This window comes from Rhipicephalus microplus, chromosome 3, assembly GCF_043290135.1.
Source record: "Rhipicephalus microplus isolate Deutch F79 chromosome 3, USDA_Rmic, whole genome shotgun sequence".
In the NCBI taxonomy this organism is placed as follows: domain Eukaryota; kingdom Metazoa; phylum Arthropoda; class Arachnida; order Ixodida; family Ixodidae; genus Rhipicephalus; species Rhipicephalus microplus.
The window spans coordinates 286048311-286065244 of NC_134702.1; the positions used below are offsets into that span (position 1 = coordinate 286048311).

The 16934-nt window shown below is 47.6% G+C and overlaps 2 protein-coding genes and 1 long non-coding RNA gene across 7 annotated transcripts in view; 2 read left to right on the forward strand and 1 right to left on the reverse strand.

Annotated features, from left to right (window-relative positions):
• Positions 1-16934, reverse strand: part of LOC142802730 (uncharacterized) — a 311490-nt gene that overhangs the window by 142417 nt on the left and 152139 nt on the right. The gene's annotated exons all lie outside the window — the stretch shown is intronic.
• LOC119167574 (innexin inx2-like) overlaps positions 1-16934 on the forward strand; it is a 277656-nt gene that overhangs the window by 64206 nt on the left and 196516 nt on the right. The window lies entirely within an intron of this gene.
• On the forward strand, positions 337-16344 carry LOC142802686 (uncharacterized). The gene is made up of 2 exons (XM_075887653.1): positions 337-1087; positions 15921-16344. Exons 1-2 carry the CDS (start codon positions 432-434, stop codon positions 16342-16344), a joined length of 1080 nt encoding a protein of 359 aa, XP_075743768.1. The 5' UTR covers positions 337-431.

Here is a 16934-nt window from a genome sequence, read left to right on the forward strand (position 1 = left end):
GCAAGACTGATGCTCTACTGCAGACAAGCTTTCAAGAAGAGTTGTCGGAAACTGAAACTCAGGTGGGCACGCCGCTGCCGGACAACGACCTCGAAATGAGTGTTCTGGCCAACGAGTTCCAGAGGGTCATTCTGGACAAGAAGGCCGCCTCGGTCGAGCAGTGGCTACACCAGGGTTCTTCGGGGCTGCCCACGTCACCGCAGAAGTGGGACGCGGCCGACAGCGGTTCTAGCGCCTACCACACGGGCGGATCGTCATCCGCTTCCCCGCCCACCCTCGAGCTCAGTGGGAGGTCCGGTTCCCTGCTGTTCTTAGCAGGTGCCCCAATGTCGACACCCGTCTATCCTTCCCTGCCTCCCATGACGAGGACAGGCGCCACCGTAGGGTCCGCGTGACACGGTACGGGACCCACCGAGGACAAGTCAACTCAGATGCGAGACTCCGACATGCAGAGCCTGACGAGCTGCGAGTCCTGCCGGTGTCACCTGGACTTCGCCACGTCGCCGCGACGACTGCCCAAGACAGTGAGCGAGCCAGCCTGCGTCCGCCGTGGCTCTTCGGTTCCCGACTACGCCTCCCTCTACCCGACCATGTACACGAACAAGCAGAACCTGCAACATACCATGTGGTTGCAGCAACATTTGTTCCGTGAAGCCCTGGCGCGACGTAACGGTCGCGTCCATGCGACAAAGTCGTCGTCATCTTCTGCTCTCCCCACTCCAACGTCGACCAAGAAGGACCAACTGGTCTCAGCCACCACTGGAGGTGGTGAACACGGCGGTGACGAAACGGACCTCAAGTCCCAGTGGAAGGTGAAGAGGAGGGCCGACGGGACGCGGTACATTACCAGGAGGCCTGCCAGGACGAAGCTGCTGAAGGAACGCGAGCAGAAGGTCCTCGAAAAGCGGAGCGGTCTGACGACAGATGACGACAACCACTCGGAGTTGAAGACTGGAAAATACTGGACCAAGGAGGAGAGGAAGAGGCACCTCGAGAAGGCCCTTGACCATTTTTCGCCTTGTCGTTGGTACTCGCTATCAACAAAAGTGCCCCTTCATCACGACCCTCTCCCGCTCCTTCCAACAGTGTGCCTGCGTAGCCACCCTCGTCCGCTGCGCCATTCCCAGTGTCGCCCGCCAGAGACCCGCTGCTTACCGATGGCCCATCAACGTTGACAACCTGGACTTTCCAAATGCACACTTTATGGATTGTCGGTCATGTATATAGCTTTTGTCACTATCTTTCTTTTTTTTCATATGCCTTCAAATCGCGCAAAGCACTAGGGGGGGGGAGCCCTGTAGTGCCATCATCACCATCATCATTTCTCAATCACTGCGCCGCGCCTCTCGTGCAGCTGAGCCTAGCTCGAGCTGCGCGATGATTAGAACGAGCTCATGCACCTGGCGCGTCGGACGTGGACAGCCACCGCGGCTCCGCTTCAGGCGTGGAGTAAAGTGGCGAGATCAGCACGGCCCCGTCTGCCGCCTTCGACGCCGTCTCACGTCTCTCTTCTCTCACCGCTACAGCCCCATCGCCCCAGTGATCTTGCGACGCATTTGTTTGGGGTTTCGCACATGCGCAATACCACCGCCCCAACGTCCTGCGTACGCAAGCCGCTTGGGTACCGAGCACTAAAACGCCCTAGTGACAGCTCGATCACAGTTGACCTGCACCATTCCAAAGCGGAGTAAACAAGAACGGAACGGACATAGCTGCAAGCACCTGTATTTGTAGATTTTCGTGCGGCATTGTAATCCAATTACCCACGGCATACCTCATTGCCCCGTGAGTAGTGAAGATGACACTAGGAACAAAATTCATACGTGACATACTAGGCACTCCGTGGCGACACAGGGAAAAGTCAAAACTAGCTTAGGGAAAAAGTCTTCAAGTGACGTCACATGTGAGTGACGTGGCAGTGACGTCATCCATTGTTTGCGACAGAGTCCAGACTCCGGCGAAAAGCATGTGCCTCCATGGGTGCGCCTCACCCACCGCTTTGGAGGGTGGAGACAACCGCATCGTCTGCTACGGAGTCCGCCATTACGATGCCCTCTCCGCAAGCCGCCTATAGTCACGATGGTTAGCCAACGAGTGTTGCGCGGCTGCATACAAAGTTTCTTGCGTAAAAACGCGTGGTACTCAAACAGCATGAGAAAAATACAAAGCTGTTTCATTGGGAGTGTGAAGACTTAAATATGTAGTCTATATCTTCATTTTTAAAGTGATATTAGCAGCTGGAGTTGCTCGCAGCAGAAAGATACCGTCGACACAAGCCACGTTAGCACCTTCAAGTAGCGTCCTTTTGGACTAGTTACTAACTATTTATATAGGTTAAAGATGTGAAACACCCACACCTAAGTGATATGACCTTTCAATGCGACGGTGTGTTGTGTGCATTTCACAAAAGTGTAAAAACAGTTTGCCATTTGCCAGCTGGCTTGAAAAAAAAATACGTGCTGTCGAGAGAAAAGAGAAAAAAAACGTGCTGTCGAGAGAAAAGAGAAAAATCACAGCGTATCCACGGAATGAATGATGATGGGTGGGGCCAAGCGTTTATCCGTTCTGGCTTCTGTCCATACGTTCGTTTATGCGTCCATCCGTCCAGCATGTCCACGGAGTACAGCATGGTACGGACGGATGAACGCTTCGTTCCACTCGTCATCAATAATGATTAGTGGGGCAAAGCGTACGTCCGTCCATCTCTTCTTGCACGGCCGCTGTACGAAAGAGCGCACGCGTTTTCATCCAGTGACCGTGGTTCTTGCTTCCATCCATCCGTGCATCTGTCTGTCTGTCTGTCTGTCTGTCCATCCGTCTGTCTATCACTCACACTGCCATCACATGCTGAGCGAGTCATACAACTTTGTGGTTACGAACTGGTCACAGACATGCATGGTCAAACCCACGGCTTTAGAAGCTTCGTCCCTAAAACTGTGGTTGCGTACCATAGTTTTAATATTATTTTTGAATTATTCAGTAGCGACCTCATTTACAGATCATACCCTGCAAAGCAAAGTGTATTGTAGGGTGTTTTATCTCTTATACCTTACTGCAAACAGTAGATTGGCGAAAAATTGTTGAAAACATATCTTGGAATTTGGTGATCTACATGTGGATTTTATGGCATTAAATCATGCCTCACATGCAGACTTTGACTGTCAAACCAAGTTTAGTGTGTTTTCTATAGGAATATATTGCAAGTTAGCAATTTTAAAGCGTTCATTGATATCGTTAAAGTAAAGCGACCACACGTACTTACAAATATGAGCAAGCAAATTGCATTTTTTACAAATCAACTTCAGATGCCAGAGCCTTATTTGTACTATAATTCATCATACTTCAAAACAAGCGTTATAACTCACTGCAGGTTAACCGCAGCGCATGTCTTCCTTCCACTTCGACTGGTTCTCGTTGTTTCGAGCTGGCACAGGAGAATGCGCAGCTCTACTCGTGCATAACCTAATATCAACATTTCTTCCAGGGAACCTTTCTATAGCTGACATGTCTGCACGCTGCACTTCGCCCTTTTTATTGAATATTCAGTCACAGCTTTGAGAGGGGACACCATGGAGGGTGAACAGGTTGTCTTCTCAAGATGTGATTCCTTTCAAGTCCTATTCACAAGATATGAGTGAGCTCATAGCTTCAGCACTCGCAAAACACAAGCTCTCATCATCCTGAACTACTCCTTCAGTAATACCGAGATGTTGAAGAGGCAATTGACGATGGGAAAAATCTTATCATTGACGCATTGAATATTAGAATGCAGCATTTCACACCATATAGATGAATTTTTTGTGTAAGGAATCTTGAAGAAAACGTATTGTGGGCAGTGCACGGCTCCAATGAAGGGCTCGGTGAGCCATGAACACTCATATCACTCTATTTTCCTTTGTGAAATCATTACAACCAGGTACTGCGCGTCATAATTTTCATAACTAGAGTTCACCGGCATGTGCAAAAACTGGCTGACGCATACAATCGTTAAAGCGCAATTCATGTCGTAAACATTAGGAACGTGCGCACAGATGGACGCACAGACAAACCGACGCGTGGACGAATAGATGGACGCATGAACTAACGCAGGGATGGACGAACGGACGGACGGACGCACGTAAGCACGAGCAGACTGACGAACGCTTTGCCCCACTCATCATCATTCACTCCGTAGGTATTACCACGTTCCATTTCCCAAGATTTGTTATCGTTCCAAAGCACTACACAGTTCTCAGCGCAAACCGCGCCGATTTTTTCGAGAAGCTTCCGGACTGTAGTAGATCATTTCGATAAGATCACGCCTACTCTGCGAACTGTACAGATTATTCTGGAACCTACGCCAGCACCAGAAATAACGCTAGAACATTCGATGGCAAGAGTATAAACGCCGACGCGCTTCGCCGCTTGTGAGTAGTTGATCGAGGGCCGACGCTCCGTTCGCCGCTAAACGAGCACTGTATTTATAAAATGATGTAAAGGCTTTTTTTGAGTTTGAAGTTAACAAACTTCCCTTTGTATCAGTCAAAGACTGCTAGTGTAATCGGACTTTCCGTTTACCGGGCACAGGATCGCCCAAATAAACAGTTAAATTCCAACGCAAAGTCTCCTGTCTTCGGCCACGTCACGACCCCGTGACATCTGGTGGTTTGCGCTGAGAACTGTGTAGTGTTTTGGAACGATAACAAAACTTGGGAAATGGAACTTGGCAATATGTTGGGACACCATTTTAATTGATATGTAATGCAATGCAACTGGCTACAACGACTACGACGACTACGACGGCACACGCCCCACGTCGTAAAGGGCTTTGCCCTTAAAAGAAATAGTTCAAGGTGCCGGCAGCAACAAGCTCACAATGTTGGCGTACATCATCGCGCGATTGCATCTTGTGTACAAGAAGCGAGTGAGAACAATGCCTTTTGTGCGATCCAAAATGAACGAGTTAAATTCACATGACCACAGGATGTAAATGAACGCGTAATCCGCCCGGTGCACTGGTAATCGCAATTAGGCCTGATCGGGATCAAATTTCATTACAATGACTGGCGCCCTTCTGCAGCTGACGTAAGAGAGTCAATCACATCAGGCTTGATCACTATTGAAAGTGTCCGTGTGACAGCGATTTAGGTTATAACTCTCGGAATTCTGAAATTGCATATTACGCTGCACAAGGCCGAACGGTCCTTGGGTGGCCACTTCTCGCGCTTGATCTTTACAAGCCACAAGAGTAGCCTTTTCGGATCTTTTGGGAATACGAACAAGCCATTTTGCGAGTGGTTTGTGCTCTGTGGCACGGAACACCCCCCCCCCCCCCCCACACACACACACACAAAGTGGTTCTAAGAAAGAAAGAAAGATAAAAGTGAGCCCCGTAACTGTCTGCTTCAGCGAGCGACACCTCAAGAGTAGCTCACAAGGGATGGGGGTGAGGAGGGACTATAAAAGGATAGGAATAAAGGTGTAGAGAGAGAGAAAGAGGCGTGAGGTGGTAAGCCAGAGAGCGACGACATATTGAGGGGATGGGAGAGATAGGAAAAATGAAAACACGGTCACAGGAGTCCGAGGACGGGGCATCACTTGCGAGAGCTCTTGTCGGCGTCAGGAGGTGGCGTAGAGCAAGTCCAGTCGGTCATAGCTACACTGTCGTCGGAGGTCGGCGTCAGGAGATGACGTAGGGTGAGCCCAGTCGGCCAGAGCTACACTGACGTCGGAGATCGCGAGGACACAACCGATCGGCACGGAATCCAGCGAGCGAGTTGCGGAACACCCAGGCATTTTGCCCGAGAAAACGCCACGCACGTGTCTCACTCAACCAGCCGCGACGAGACGGGGCGAGCCGAATGGCGGCTGCCGATTGGAAGACGGCACTCACCCCTTCAAAGAGTGGCTCTACCATCCAAGGGGGCGCGCGCATCGAGGAACCCTACGCCGGCCTAAAGCCCCTTGATCTTGAGAAAGTGCCTTACACAGTACTCGCAGCCACACGCTCGACCTCCTCTCTCCCTCCTCGCCTCCCTTCGCGTCCTACCGGTCTCCGACACATTTTCTGCACGATTATTATTCTAATTCGCGGTTTTCCTTGGAGGTGCGTGGATCTTGCGCTTTCCTTGCGTTTTTCTTTTTCGCTCGCACCATTTGTGCTGACGCTCTGCGTAACAAATGGTGCACGCGCCTTGTTTTCCGTGCGTTGTGCGGGCGCTACACCGTGCTGTGGCGCCTATGACTGCAAAAACCACACTGAAAAAGATTACCCACTTTTTATGATACCCCAAGGAAGACGCGATGGCTTGCGCAAGCAGCAGTGGCTGCACAACATCAGCAGCAAAAACCGAATGCTGCATTTGAAATATTGTTTAGGCCTGCTCATCAACATACGTGTTTTTTAGAGGTGAAACTTCTTACACCGTGGGTTGCATGTCCTGTGTCGTCGTTGCCTTCGTAGTAGCCAGTTGCTTTGAATTGGATGTCAATAAAATCGGTGTCACAGCATATTCACGGAGTGAATGATGATGAGTGGGACGAAGCGCCCGTCAGTCCGTCTGTGCATCAGTGTGTACATCCATCCGTCCATCCATGTGTCCGTCCGTCCGCACGTTTTGCCCCACTCGACATCATTCACCTGGTGGATATGCTGTGATTTTTTTTCGAATAATCGTGCGTTGCTTCAAAGTGAAGTTGTCATCAATATGCTGAATTCCTTTGCTAGAAACAATTGAGAGGAAAGTTGAATAGTTTAACATTTTTTTCCAAAATTATGTCAGGGAAAGTTACCATAAATATATCTTGTTGCGTTCAGCCAGCCACTGCTTGAAATACCCGCCGTAAACACTATCGATCCTAGGCGCCCATAATTGAACGAACTAATGCTTACAAATAAAGGTATTTTCCCATAACAGTTGACGAATGCAATTCAGTGCCTCATCATTTTAAGTGCGAATGCACTTTATAAGCGACCCTAAATCCACCGTCTGTGGTGCGTCTCCACCTCTCCGCTAGAAACGGTGCGAGGAGCGGAGAGAAGCGTTTGTAGCAACGGCGCAGTGACGTCACACACCACGTGATTGTGCACGCTCCGCCCTCCGCTCCCTGGCTGCGCGCGCCCGCGCAGCCACGACTTGCTCGAGATCGCCGAAGAGCCCGTGATGCCAAGCGCAAACGGGCGAAGCGGGCCGCGGACATAAACATCATTATAGTGCGAACTTACTTACATATACGCGTAAACTCACCAAGATTTCCCGAGAGGGTCTAACTGTTCCTGGGAATCGCAATGTGATCACACGGGGGAGTTTACGTTAACTCACTGGCGAATGCCAACAGATTTTAACTTTACTCTTCCTCATAGTACCACCCCATGCATTCGCACTTAACCATGTTCACCCTCGGGAAAACGCTTGGGAGTTTTTTTTTTTTGCTGACAATGTTGCCATATCGCGCGAACGTTATCGACTCGGCGATTAGAGTGTTCAAATGTGTTATAAATCTTGTTGCTGTTTCACAGCCATGTGACCTTTGTTGGCGTATGGATACATATTTTTGAAGACGACAGTTTTTCTTGGGGAGCTTCGACGCCAAAATTTTGGTCTGTCTGTCTGTGTACATTTGACTGTTTGTCCGCCCTTAACGGTACCCTAAAATGAACCAGACGATACCCCAAACAGCTGACCCCATCTGCATAGCCCACCAATATTGCTCAATATTCAGCGTTCACACTTGTGCGATTGTCAATTGAAAGGAGTTATTGCGCGTAGCTTAGGCACCATAACACGTCAATATACTGTATTTTTGTCTTTTGCTAGATAAGGCATACATAAGTAATTCGAGAGACCATGCAACACTTGCACGAAAAGGCAAGCGTTTCCGACGCTTCGCTAAGACGACAGGGTGGTGGCACCTACCAGTAGCCTTGAGTTCTACACCTTATCACCTCCGAGACGGGCGTGCCCGCCGCACGCTTCGTTTTTTAAGATAACTGCCAGATAGGGCTCATGTCTCATGCCCGACGTTACTTGATGCGCAAGTTCGCTTCCGCTGCACGCTCGAGGCACTCTAACGCAGCGCCTCCAGAATACCATTTACCAATTTTCTCGCGCAGAACATCAAATAAATGTTTTGTTCACTCTCTCTAGGCGCAAGGCTATCATTTTTCGACGGCATTTGCAGTTTAACATAAGATACGGGGCCAATTTGTTTTCTTCAAGCATTTTGTCCCTGCCTGAACCAAAATGCTGGTCTGCAGTATGTCTAAATAAAAAATAAAATAATACAATTTTAACATCATACTTCATCACCTCGAACGCACCTCGGCAATAATCAAAAATGCACAACTGTAGTCTGCTTTCACTGCGAACAATTACGTGGGATGACACAGCTTCTCGATCGCACTTTTTGTGACTGTTAGGATTAGATTACGAGAACGTTAGTCGGAGGAAATAAATGCATAGATGAATAGAGATGACACTAATTGGTGCTCGTTTCTATAAATGTACTTATTTCGTTATTTGTTTTTTTCGAGGGGAATGAACACTCAAAAATCATGAAAGAGATGCGGTTCATCGAAAGAGGAAATGATTTACAGAAGTGCGACGCAAACAAAAAGCTATGGCACAGTTATAGCGAGTGAGCCATTTTCGAGGAGACCGTGATCACAATAGTTTTTGTCACGCCTGCATTAGCATGTCTTCCATTTCGCCATAAGAAACTGTATTATCTTTTAAACCAGTGTTGCACAGGTGCTTCTAACCGAAATCAGTCAGTCCAGATAGGATTTTTTGATTGCTGTCGACGCACAGATTATGATGACATTCCTGGGGCAGAGTTTCTCCTCTCACAAGTAGCCCAATCGCTAGTTTCTTTGACAAAAATGCCAAAATACAGTTATAATTAACCATTTTCTTGTGTTTCTGTTATTGCGGTGGATGAGTCACTGTTGGCGACTTTTGATCATATTGACATTGCTCAAATGCCTTCTGTTTGAAGACCACTGCGGAAAGCTACGTTCACGCCGAGAAGATAAATAACTGGCTAAACGATCCACCATTCACAATGTCATTGCAATATGTAACGCTGTAAATATCCGTGTCGTATACTGGCACACAAGCATGAAAAAAATTCGAACGCAGAGGAACATGCCACAAGCAGAACTACATCAAATGCAAAGTTACACCGTGCTATCATGCGGCAGAAAAACATCCGCATCGTAGGATGCCCCTTAAAAACATTAATTTATTTAGCATGCCCCACTTGTACAACCTTTGTTTGATAAACGGCTGCCTCAGTGTTCTCAATTTTGCCATCCCCAAAAAATAAAAAAATTTCAGCACTAGTGTGGCGCGCAAGCTGCCGCAAATAAGCAGCTTCCTTTGAATTCTGCGGCGCGCCAGAGGGAGCATCGGCGAAAAATGGCGCTGCGTGTACGGCAAATAGGCGAGGAGAATCCAGGAAGAAACTCACGCAGGGAGGAGAGTGTCGTTACTTTCCCACGATCAAGTAGTTTTATTTATTGTATATTTTTTTATTAGTAGATTTTTATTTATTTATTTATTTGTTTACAACACGATGTCGTGAGAGACAAGGGGGAAAGAGCTGATACAATCAGCTTGAGGGTGTCCTGGCCACCCTATACGAGTGCTACAGCGGAAAAAGTGGTAACGAACGAATATACTGCAGATAAATATCCTTCATGCAAAAAATATATACACATAATATATTGTACACGACTATCCTCACGCCGGCCAGGCCCCGGAAACTTTCAAGTTGAAGTTTTTTTTCCACCTCCCTGTAGGAGGCGGAAAAAAAAACCACGGCACGTTTTGGCTACAAACACCCGAAGTGAATCTACTGACCGCACCGTTGTGCAGCGCATGCATGGACACCGCCATTTGCGCTATGGCACTTTGTTGAAGGGGTGCCCTCGTCGGGGCGAAGTTTTAATACTGAAATGATCAAATACTACATATTTGCGCACCGCTACACATGAAAAACAATTTGTTCTTATAAGAAGTAGTTATTCTTAAACATAAGCTGTGTCATCAATTTTTTGTAGTAGTCTTTGCTCCAGCTGACTCGTAGGCAGAAGCAGCCTTTCAACATCATTATCCTCATTTGAAAATATACGGCGGCCAACGGTAGCGACGGCAGGTAACGGCTCGCGGTACGTTCGGATGTGCCTCGCACTGTTTCGTTTCGCTGTGAATATTTCGAGCCACTGCCGGCCGACAAACCCTCCTTAGTTCTCTTCATCTTGACTCGTTCAAAAGCTTTAGCGAAGGGAATTCAAGTGACTTCCGGAGAACGAAGCGACCGTTGCAGCTTTCATTGGATAAACATCCGTTGAAAGCCCGAGAATTACGGGCCGGTGAGTAGAAACCACTTCAGTTTTTAAGGATGGTTGCTTGCTGGGATGGTTGGTTCATTTCAACAAATGCAGTTCTTTTTGTTCGCCAATGACTACGTAGGCGTCACACGGCGGCAGCGCTTCGCGATAATATCTTTTAAATTTTTTTACGTGTCAATCCGCCACCGGAAAAACGTGCGTTACTTGTGACGTGGCTTCAAGTGGAAACAAGTCACTAACTCAATAGTTAATTCTCAAATTGTATCGCCAGGTAACACTAACCAGGCCGTTGTGATGAAAGAACGCAAATACATCACTGCCGCCTAGCATGTCTCTTCGTAGCTAGCTCATATATTCGTGCAAAAACCTACGACTCAACAGTTTATCGCAGTCGCACTTAAGAAGCATCACATAAGTATGGGCGTGGTTTTGCTATAGTGTGACAAAAAAAGTCACCTATATCAGAAATATTCTTTTCTGCCACAGCCCCCCGGCCTACCTGACATGGAAGCAGCTGTGTACAATAGGCAGGGAACCTGCTACATGACATGCCTTGTGAAGAAGCAGCCCCGAGTGATACCTGTGTTCTGAGGTAACATTGCTTATATGTATAAAATAGTGCTGTTCACTAGTAAACTGAGTTTTTTGTTTACTTTGGAGAATTTTATGCACCTAGTATGCTTATCAATATCTGGTGATGTTACTTGTTTCCAGACTGTCAGGCAACGAAAGGATCACTACCCCCGAATGTCCACTCTGTAGGCACGTTGAAACATCTGCACGTCCACTACAACAGATCATCTCGAACTTCACGCATGCAATGATGCATTGCTGAATGTTTTACCACGCATATAGTGGAGGGATGCTTTAGTATGGCCGCAAGCAGTGGCTATCGTGGCATAACATTGAAACCGAAACACTATTGACACTGCTGAGCTCAACAACACAAGCTTGATCTCAGCCACAGTGGCCATATTTCGATGGGGGGGGTGAAATGCTAAGACGCTCATGTGCTTAAGAGTTTGTTCGATTTGCCTGCAACACATGATCAATTTTACGAGGTGCTGCACCTCGCCATTCATTTCAGTGATGCAGCGACTGCGTCCTCTAAACCATGTCATTCGTTTCGAAAAGTGCAGGTGAGATACAGCACTGAAACTAGTTCATGTTTTTCCTGTACCTCCTACTCTGACGGCACTGGTTTGGTGCAGCCGCACGCATAGCTTAACAAATGACATAGCATTAGACGTAGGTGCCGTACCCGCCTCTACAAACGTGGCGTGTTTTGCCAAGATGTTTGCACCTCATTAAATTAAGCGACCAGAAATAAGGATTCACTTGTGATGTCACACTGCTGAACTCGTGCTGCACAAGTTTTGAACTTCTCGTGCACAGCTGTGAACCAGTTCCCATCGGTGCTGGTGAACCAAACTGACCCCCCCCCCCCAAAAAAAAAAAAAAATCACAGCACCTCCATGGAGTGAATGATGATGAGTGGGGCGAAGCGCCCGTCAGCCCGTCTGTGCTTCCATTCGTGTGTTCGTTCTCGCTTCCGTCTGTCCGTCTACTAGTCTGTAAATCCATTCATGCGTATGTCCGTCCGTGCGTCCATCTAGTGAACCCTCCAAGTAATGCCATCTCCCATCTCGCAACCCTTGTAGCACATACCCGCTCTAGAGCGGGTATGTGACACCGGTGGATACATACATACATACATACATACATACATACATACATACATACATACATACATACATACATACATACATACATACATACATACATACATACATACATACATACATACATACATACATACATACATACATACATACATACATACGGAAAAGCGACAGACACACGCCATAAGGAGCTTCGCCCCTAAATGTGGAAGCTTGAAAATATGAAAAACCTGTGAACATGATGTGTCAAAGCAAATTTTTTGACAAGCAGTCTTGTCACTCCTGCGAGGCTACAATGTCAATTGTTTTTACCCCTCGAAGCCAGAATCAATCTAAATTTCCCACTACTGTACGACTTATGATCACTTCGTGGGTGGAATGTGAATCATCAGAAGTTTTTCATTGCATTAGAAAGTTAACACTGCTGCAGTGAGGGGCATTGACAGGCTTTTCGACGTTTAGTTGTGCCTTGTGATACAGTTTACAAACTACACCCAGAACTTTTTTCTCTTAATTAACTGTGTTTAGCTCATACAAGTTTACAGAAGATGCGCCGAAGCTCGTAAGGCTGCGCTCAATTGCAATAGCTTTGCACATATTTTGAATGGGCTCCTAAAATATTAAATCATAAAGGTGATGTGCACTTGCAGCACAGCTCCTTCAAACACGCGAATGCTGTCGTGATGAGCAAGATTGTGTTCATTGAATGTGGTACTGTTTTTTTCTTCATAAAACAGAGAAAGATCCCAGATTTGTTTGAGCACATCTGCTTCTGTTTAAATTAAGTTGTCATAGCTATAGTGTCTACCACTACGAAGTGAAATTCTGTGCACTGCCGTCAGAAAAAAAAATCTTGGAAATCGCACAGGTTGTAGAAGCATACATCATCTTGACTTATTGACAACCACACTGCAAGATAGTACGTATTTAAAGTACTGACCTCTAAAAGTAGCTAGGAGAAAACAACCTCAGCTTTTAAGCACAAAATACTGAGAACGTAAACAAAATAACAAGTATACATGTAATAATTGCAGCCATTATTGATCCAGTATTTGGACAGATTCACATACTGTACCACCAATTGATTGCAGAAGTGCTTGCTTGCAAGAGAGTGCTCAAGTTCTATCGATATGCCTATGCAAAAAAGAGATAGTGCCCACAGCTGAGCAGATAGTGTACTGTAAAAGCACCAACGACGATGTACAAACAACAAAAATGTACAATGCATGCCTAAAGCTTATGCTTTTAGAATTGAGCCTTTTCGATCTGTAAGCATGCACCTCATAACTCTGTTCCTTCAGCATGCATGTTCGCTGCATACTCAGCCTACTGGCCATTACTTGTGACGAGAAATTCAAGCTGTAGTAACTGTGCGATTTAACTCTAACAATAAATGTAGCAAGCCTGAAATATTGCCAATGGTTTCCACTCCCTTCTGTAGCAACCGCCACTACGCAGCTGAGAGAGCTCTGCTCAAGGGAACAAAGGGAGTTGGTAGAAGGTTAGGTTTTACTGCTTTCCTTCGTGATTTTTTGATTAAGCGTACGCGGTGTCCGCTACACACTTGTTGAAAATTTTGCGCAGTTTTTTTTTCATCCAGTGGCTAATTACTAGAAGAAATATGCGTAAAGTTGGTGTGCGCCAAAGCTCGTAGGTAATCAAGGACAAGTTTTCTAATGGGTTGGAGCATTGGACGACCCAATCATTACGCAAGTCGTATTGTGTAACGCTTTGCTATTCCTTGCATCTTCTAACACGCTTCATTACTAATAACGCGATCCCTTTTCCGACATCAAGCGTGCCTAAGGCCAGTTTAGAAACTAGTTCCAAGCATTGGTGTGGCTCAGTGGTAAAATACTGGGCTGGCACGCAACGTGAGCGCGTTAGAATAATAGTTATTGTGTCATTAACGTATTTTTTTCATTTACTGAGTTCATAGCACTAGCGTGGCTCAGTGGTAGAATACTGGGCAGGCACGCAGCGGATCCCGGTTGGAATACCAATTGTTATAGATGTTTCTTATTTACCGAGTTTTTTTTTTTTCGTTCATTACTGGTTACGGGTGGCGGCGAATAACTACGGCGACGCGCGTGACTAGTGGTCTGATGTTTTTACAGCTTTCGCTGTAAACGAACGTGCTCAGGGATATCAATTCGCATTATACGTTTACACACTGAAGTTGCCTTACAACAGAAGCAACCAGTGAGGAGAGGCAGCAAAAGTAAAGGTTTCACTCGCACACAACCATAAAACCCCTGACGGATAACAGTGCGGCGTGTGTGCAAACTCCTTTTATTTTGTGGAAGGGGGGGGGGGGGTTGTATTCGCCTTTTCACGCACTCGTTTCAGAAGCTCGTGGATATCCGGGGAAAGCGATGCTTGAAAAACTTCTATTCCTTCATCTGATAATGTGCTGCTCCATTATCTAGTCAATAAAATTCCGAGAAGCCTTAATATATTTCAAAAGGCCCCAATGGTATACTGCTGCGATGTCTTACCCTTCTACCTCGTTCGCGATTATTCAGTTTTTTTTTTTCGGCTGTACCGCTCTTTCGGGGGTGAAGTTTGGGGGCGTTGGGATTCTGACAGTTCCATCAATGAGAGGCATTTTAGGCGAACGTGTATGTATTTCCCTCACTTTTCAGAGCAGCTCTTTTCCTTTTTTCCTAGATAAAGAGAGGCGCCTCTCTTTATCTAAAACGCCGAAATTTCGGATGTTGCGGTATGCGCATATCGCAACATCCGAAATTTCGGCGTTTGGAGCGTAGTGTCCATGCATATATGAGAAACTCAAAGTCTCGGAAACGCGGAGCCGGTGCTACATTTACTACCTCTCAAAAAAAAAAGTGAAGCGCTAACTTGTATTAAGCGCACTGACGTACTGGCTCTCGTAAATGCGCATAGAAACGATGCAAAAACCACAGCAATGTTACAAGCCCGTCATCTCGTTATTCACTCTGTCTCATCGTAGCAGCCTACTTCAACATGTGTACTCAACATTGGCATTTATAGACGCTTAACGTTCTCGCCTCGGAGCGCACTCCCATTTGCCGCGCAATACGGCGTCTTTGGAATCCTGAAACGCACAAAAATGATTCAAGGTGTCTCTGTGCACTCAGACGCAAAAACTAAATATTTGTACGCACGAATGCAGTCGTACTTCCAAAAATACGGTGTCGACCAAGGAGGTTGTACTAAAACTTCTGTAGTGGTGGAGGGGCTCAGTGGCTGAAGCCTGCGCGCCACCATATTGCTCGGGGCCAAAAGTGAATGGGCGCATCTTTAACGCACTAGCCATGAACCCGTGTTTGCCACCGCAAGCCGCAGAGAAAGACAGAGTACGTGCTAACGCCATAGAAAACATCTTCGTACTCAGCACTCCTCCAGAAACTAACGCACTCGCCTACCGCAGTGTAAAAGAAATCATCCTACCCGAGCGAGGATACCCCATCACCGCATATTTCGCCCCGCCAGGCATCACTTGCCATGGGGTGATACGACGAGCCGACGCCGACTTTACCGACGCCGACTTCAAGCGCATGATACGCACGGCTTGCAACCCAAAGGTGCTCGGAGCCAGACGCATTAAAAACACTACCACGGTCATCATCCTTTTCGACGGCCACAAGGTACCGAACTACGTCTACTGCGGCCCGATAATGTACCGCTGCACACTCTACAAAAGACAAATATAGACATTTGTCGCAACTGCACCCGCGTGGGACACCACGAGGACGTCTGCCCGCACCCAGCCGAAAAAGTGTGCGACCAATAGGCCACGGACCCCCTGGCTCAACCCACGTCTGTGCATCACCTAAGTGCGCACTGTGCGGGGACGCTCATCTCACGGGCGACCGGACTTGCCGGAGGTGATACCAAGTACCCTACCTTGTACGACGTCGCAGGCAACGCCGCCGTCGACGAAACAAGCAACGAACGACTCCAGAAGCAACTACGGGACCTAGTCCCAAGACTGGCCACCAGCCTACGACCACAGCAGTGCCCCAGCTTGTCGAGCTCACCCAGCCAAGCAGCTCACGGGCCCAAGCCGCCTTCAAACCCATGTGGGCCGACAAGGTCACGAGGAACGGTGAGACCCGCACCCCTCCGCGCACGAAAGCATCGCCACAGCCCGTAGTAGAGAAAATTCAATTTCTCGCACGCGAGAACGCTATAGCCTACGCAGAGAGCTCACTGAGATTAAGGCGCTACTACAAGCAGTTCAACTCCTCGAGCCACGTAAAAACACGGCAGATCCCGCCGCTCCAGCTACAGTACGAGGAGCGAAACCTCGCGCAGCTCCCAAGCAGGCTGATGAAGAGCCTCTAATGATGTAGAGCATATAGGGCCAACCCCTGGTACGCGTATGCTCACGTCTACGCGTAAAAAGAGTCAAATGCGCCTTTCGGCGTCTGCATCGGAGAGGCATACGCGAGGAGGCGCGAGGGATGAAGCCGGGCTTGATATTTTTGCCACGCGAACACCACGTCACCACGCGTACAGCGGCGCCAACCAATCAGAGGTCGCGATGCCTACGAATGATGTGGCTAATGGCCGCCGCTTTGAAAGCACAGCTGACTGCTGGAAGCAAGCACGGAAACTATTCTGAACGTTCCTGAATGACCGCTTCATAATCTAGAATGACAACGACCTGTCGAACGACTGCGAATACTACCAGCGTGACGCGGTTTTGTGCCGAATTCGAACAACGCCGACAAATCCAGTGAATGCCGGCCGGCTGTGCTTGCGCCGGTCCCGGGTGCGATCGTCGGCCGACGCTGAAAAATCGCACAGACTACTGGAGAATGTCGGTGTTCTTGTGCTTTGATCTGTGATTTTCTTTGCTAAAAACGAGTGTAAACATACTTTGGAGGTTCGAAGCTTTGAGCGTGAGCCCTCGCCTACCGTGGAGGATATTC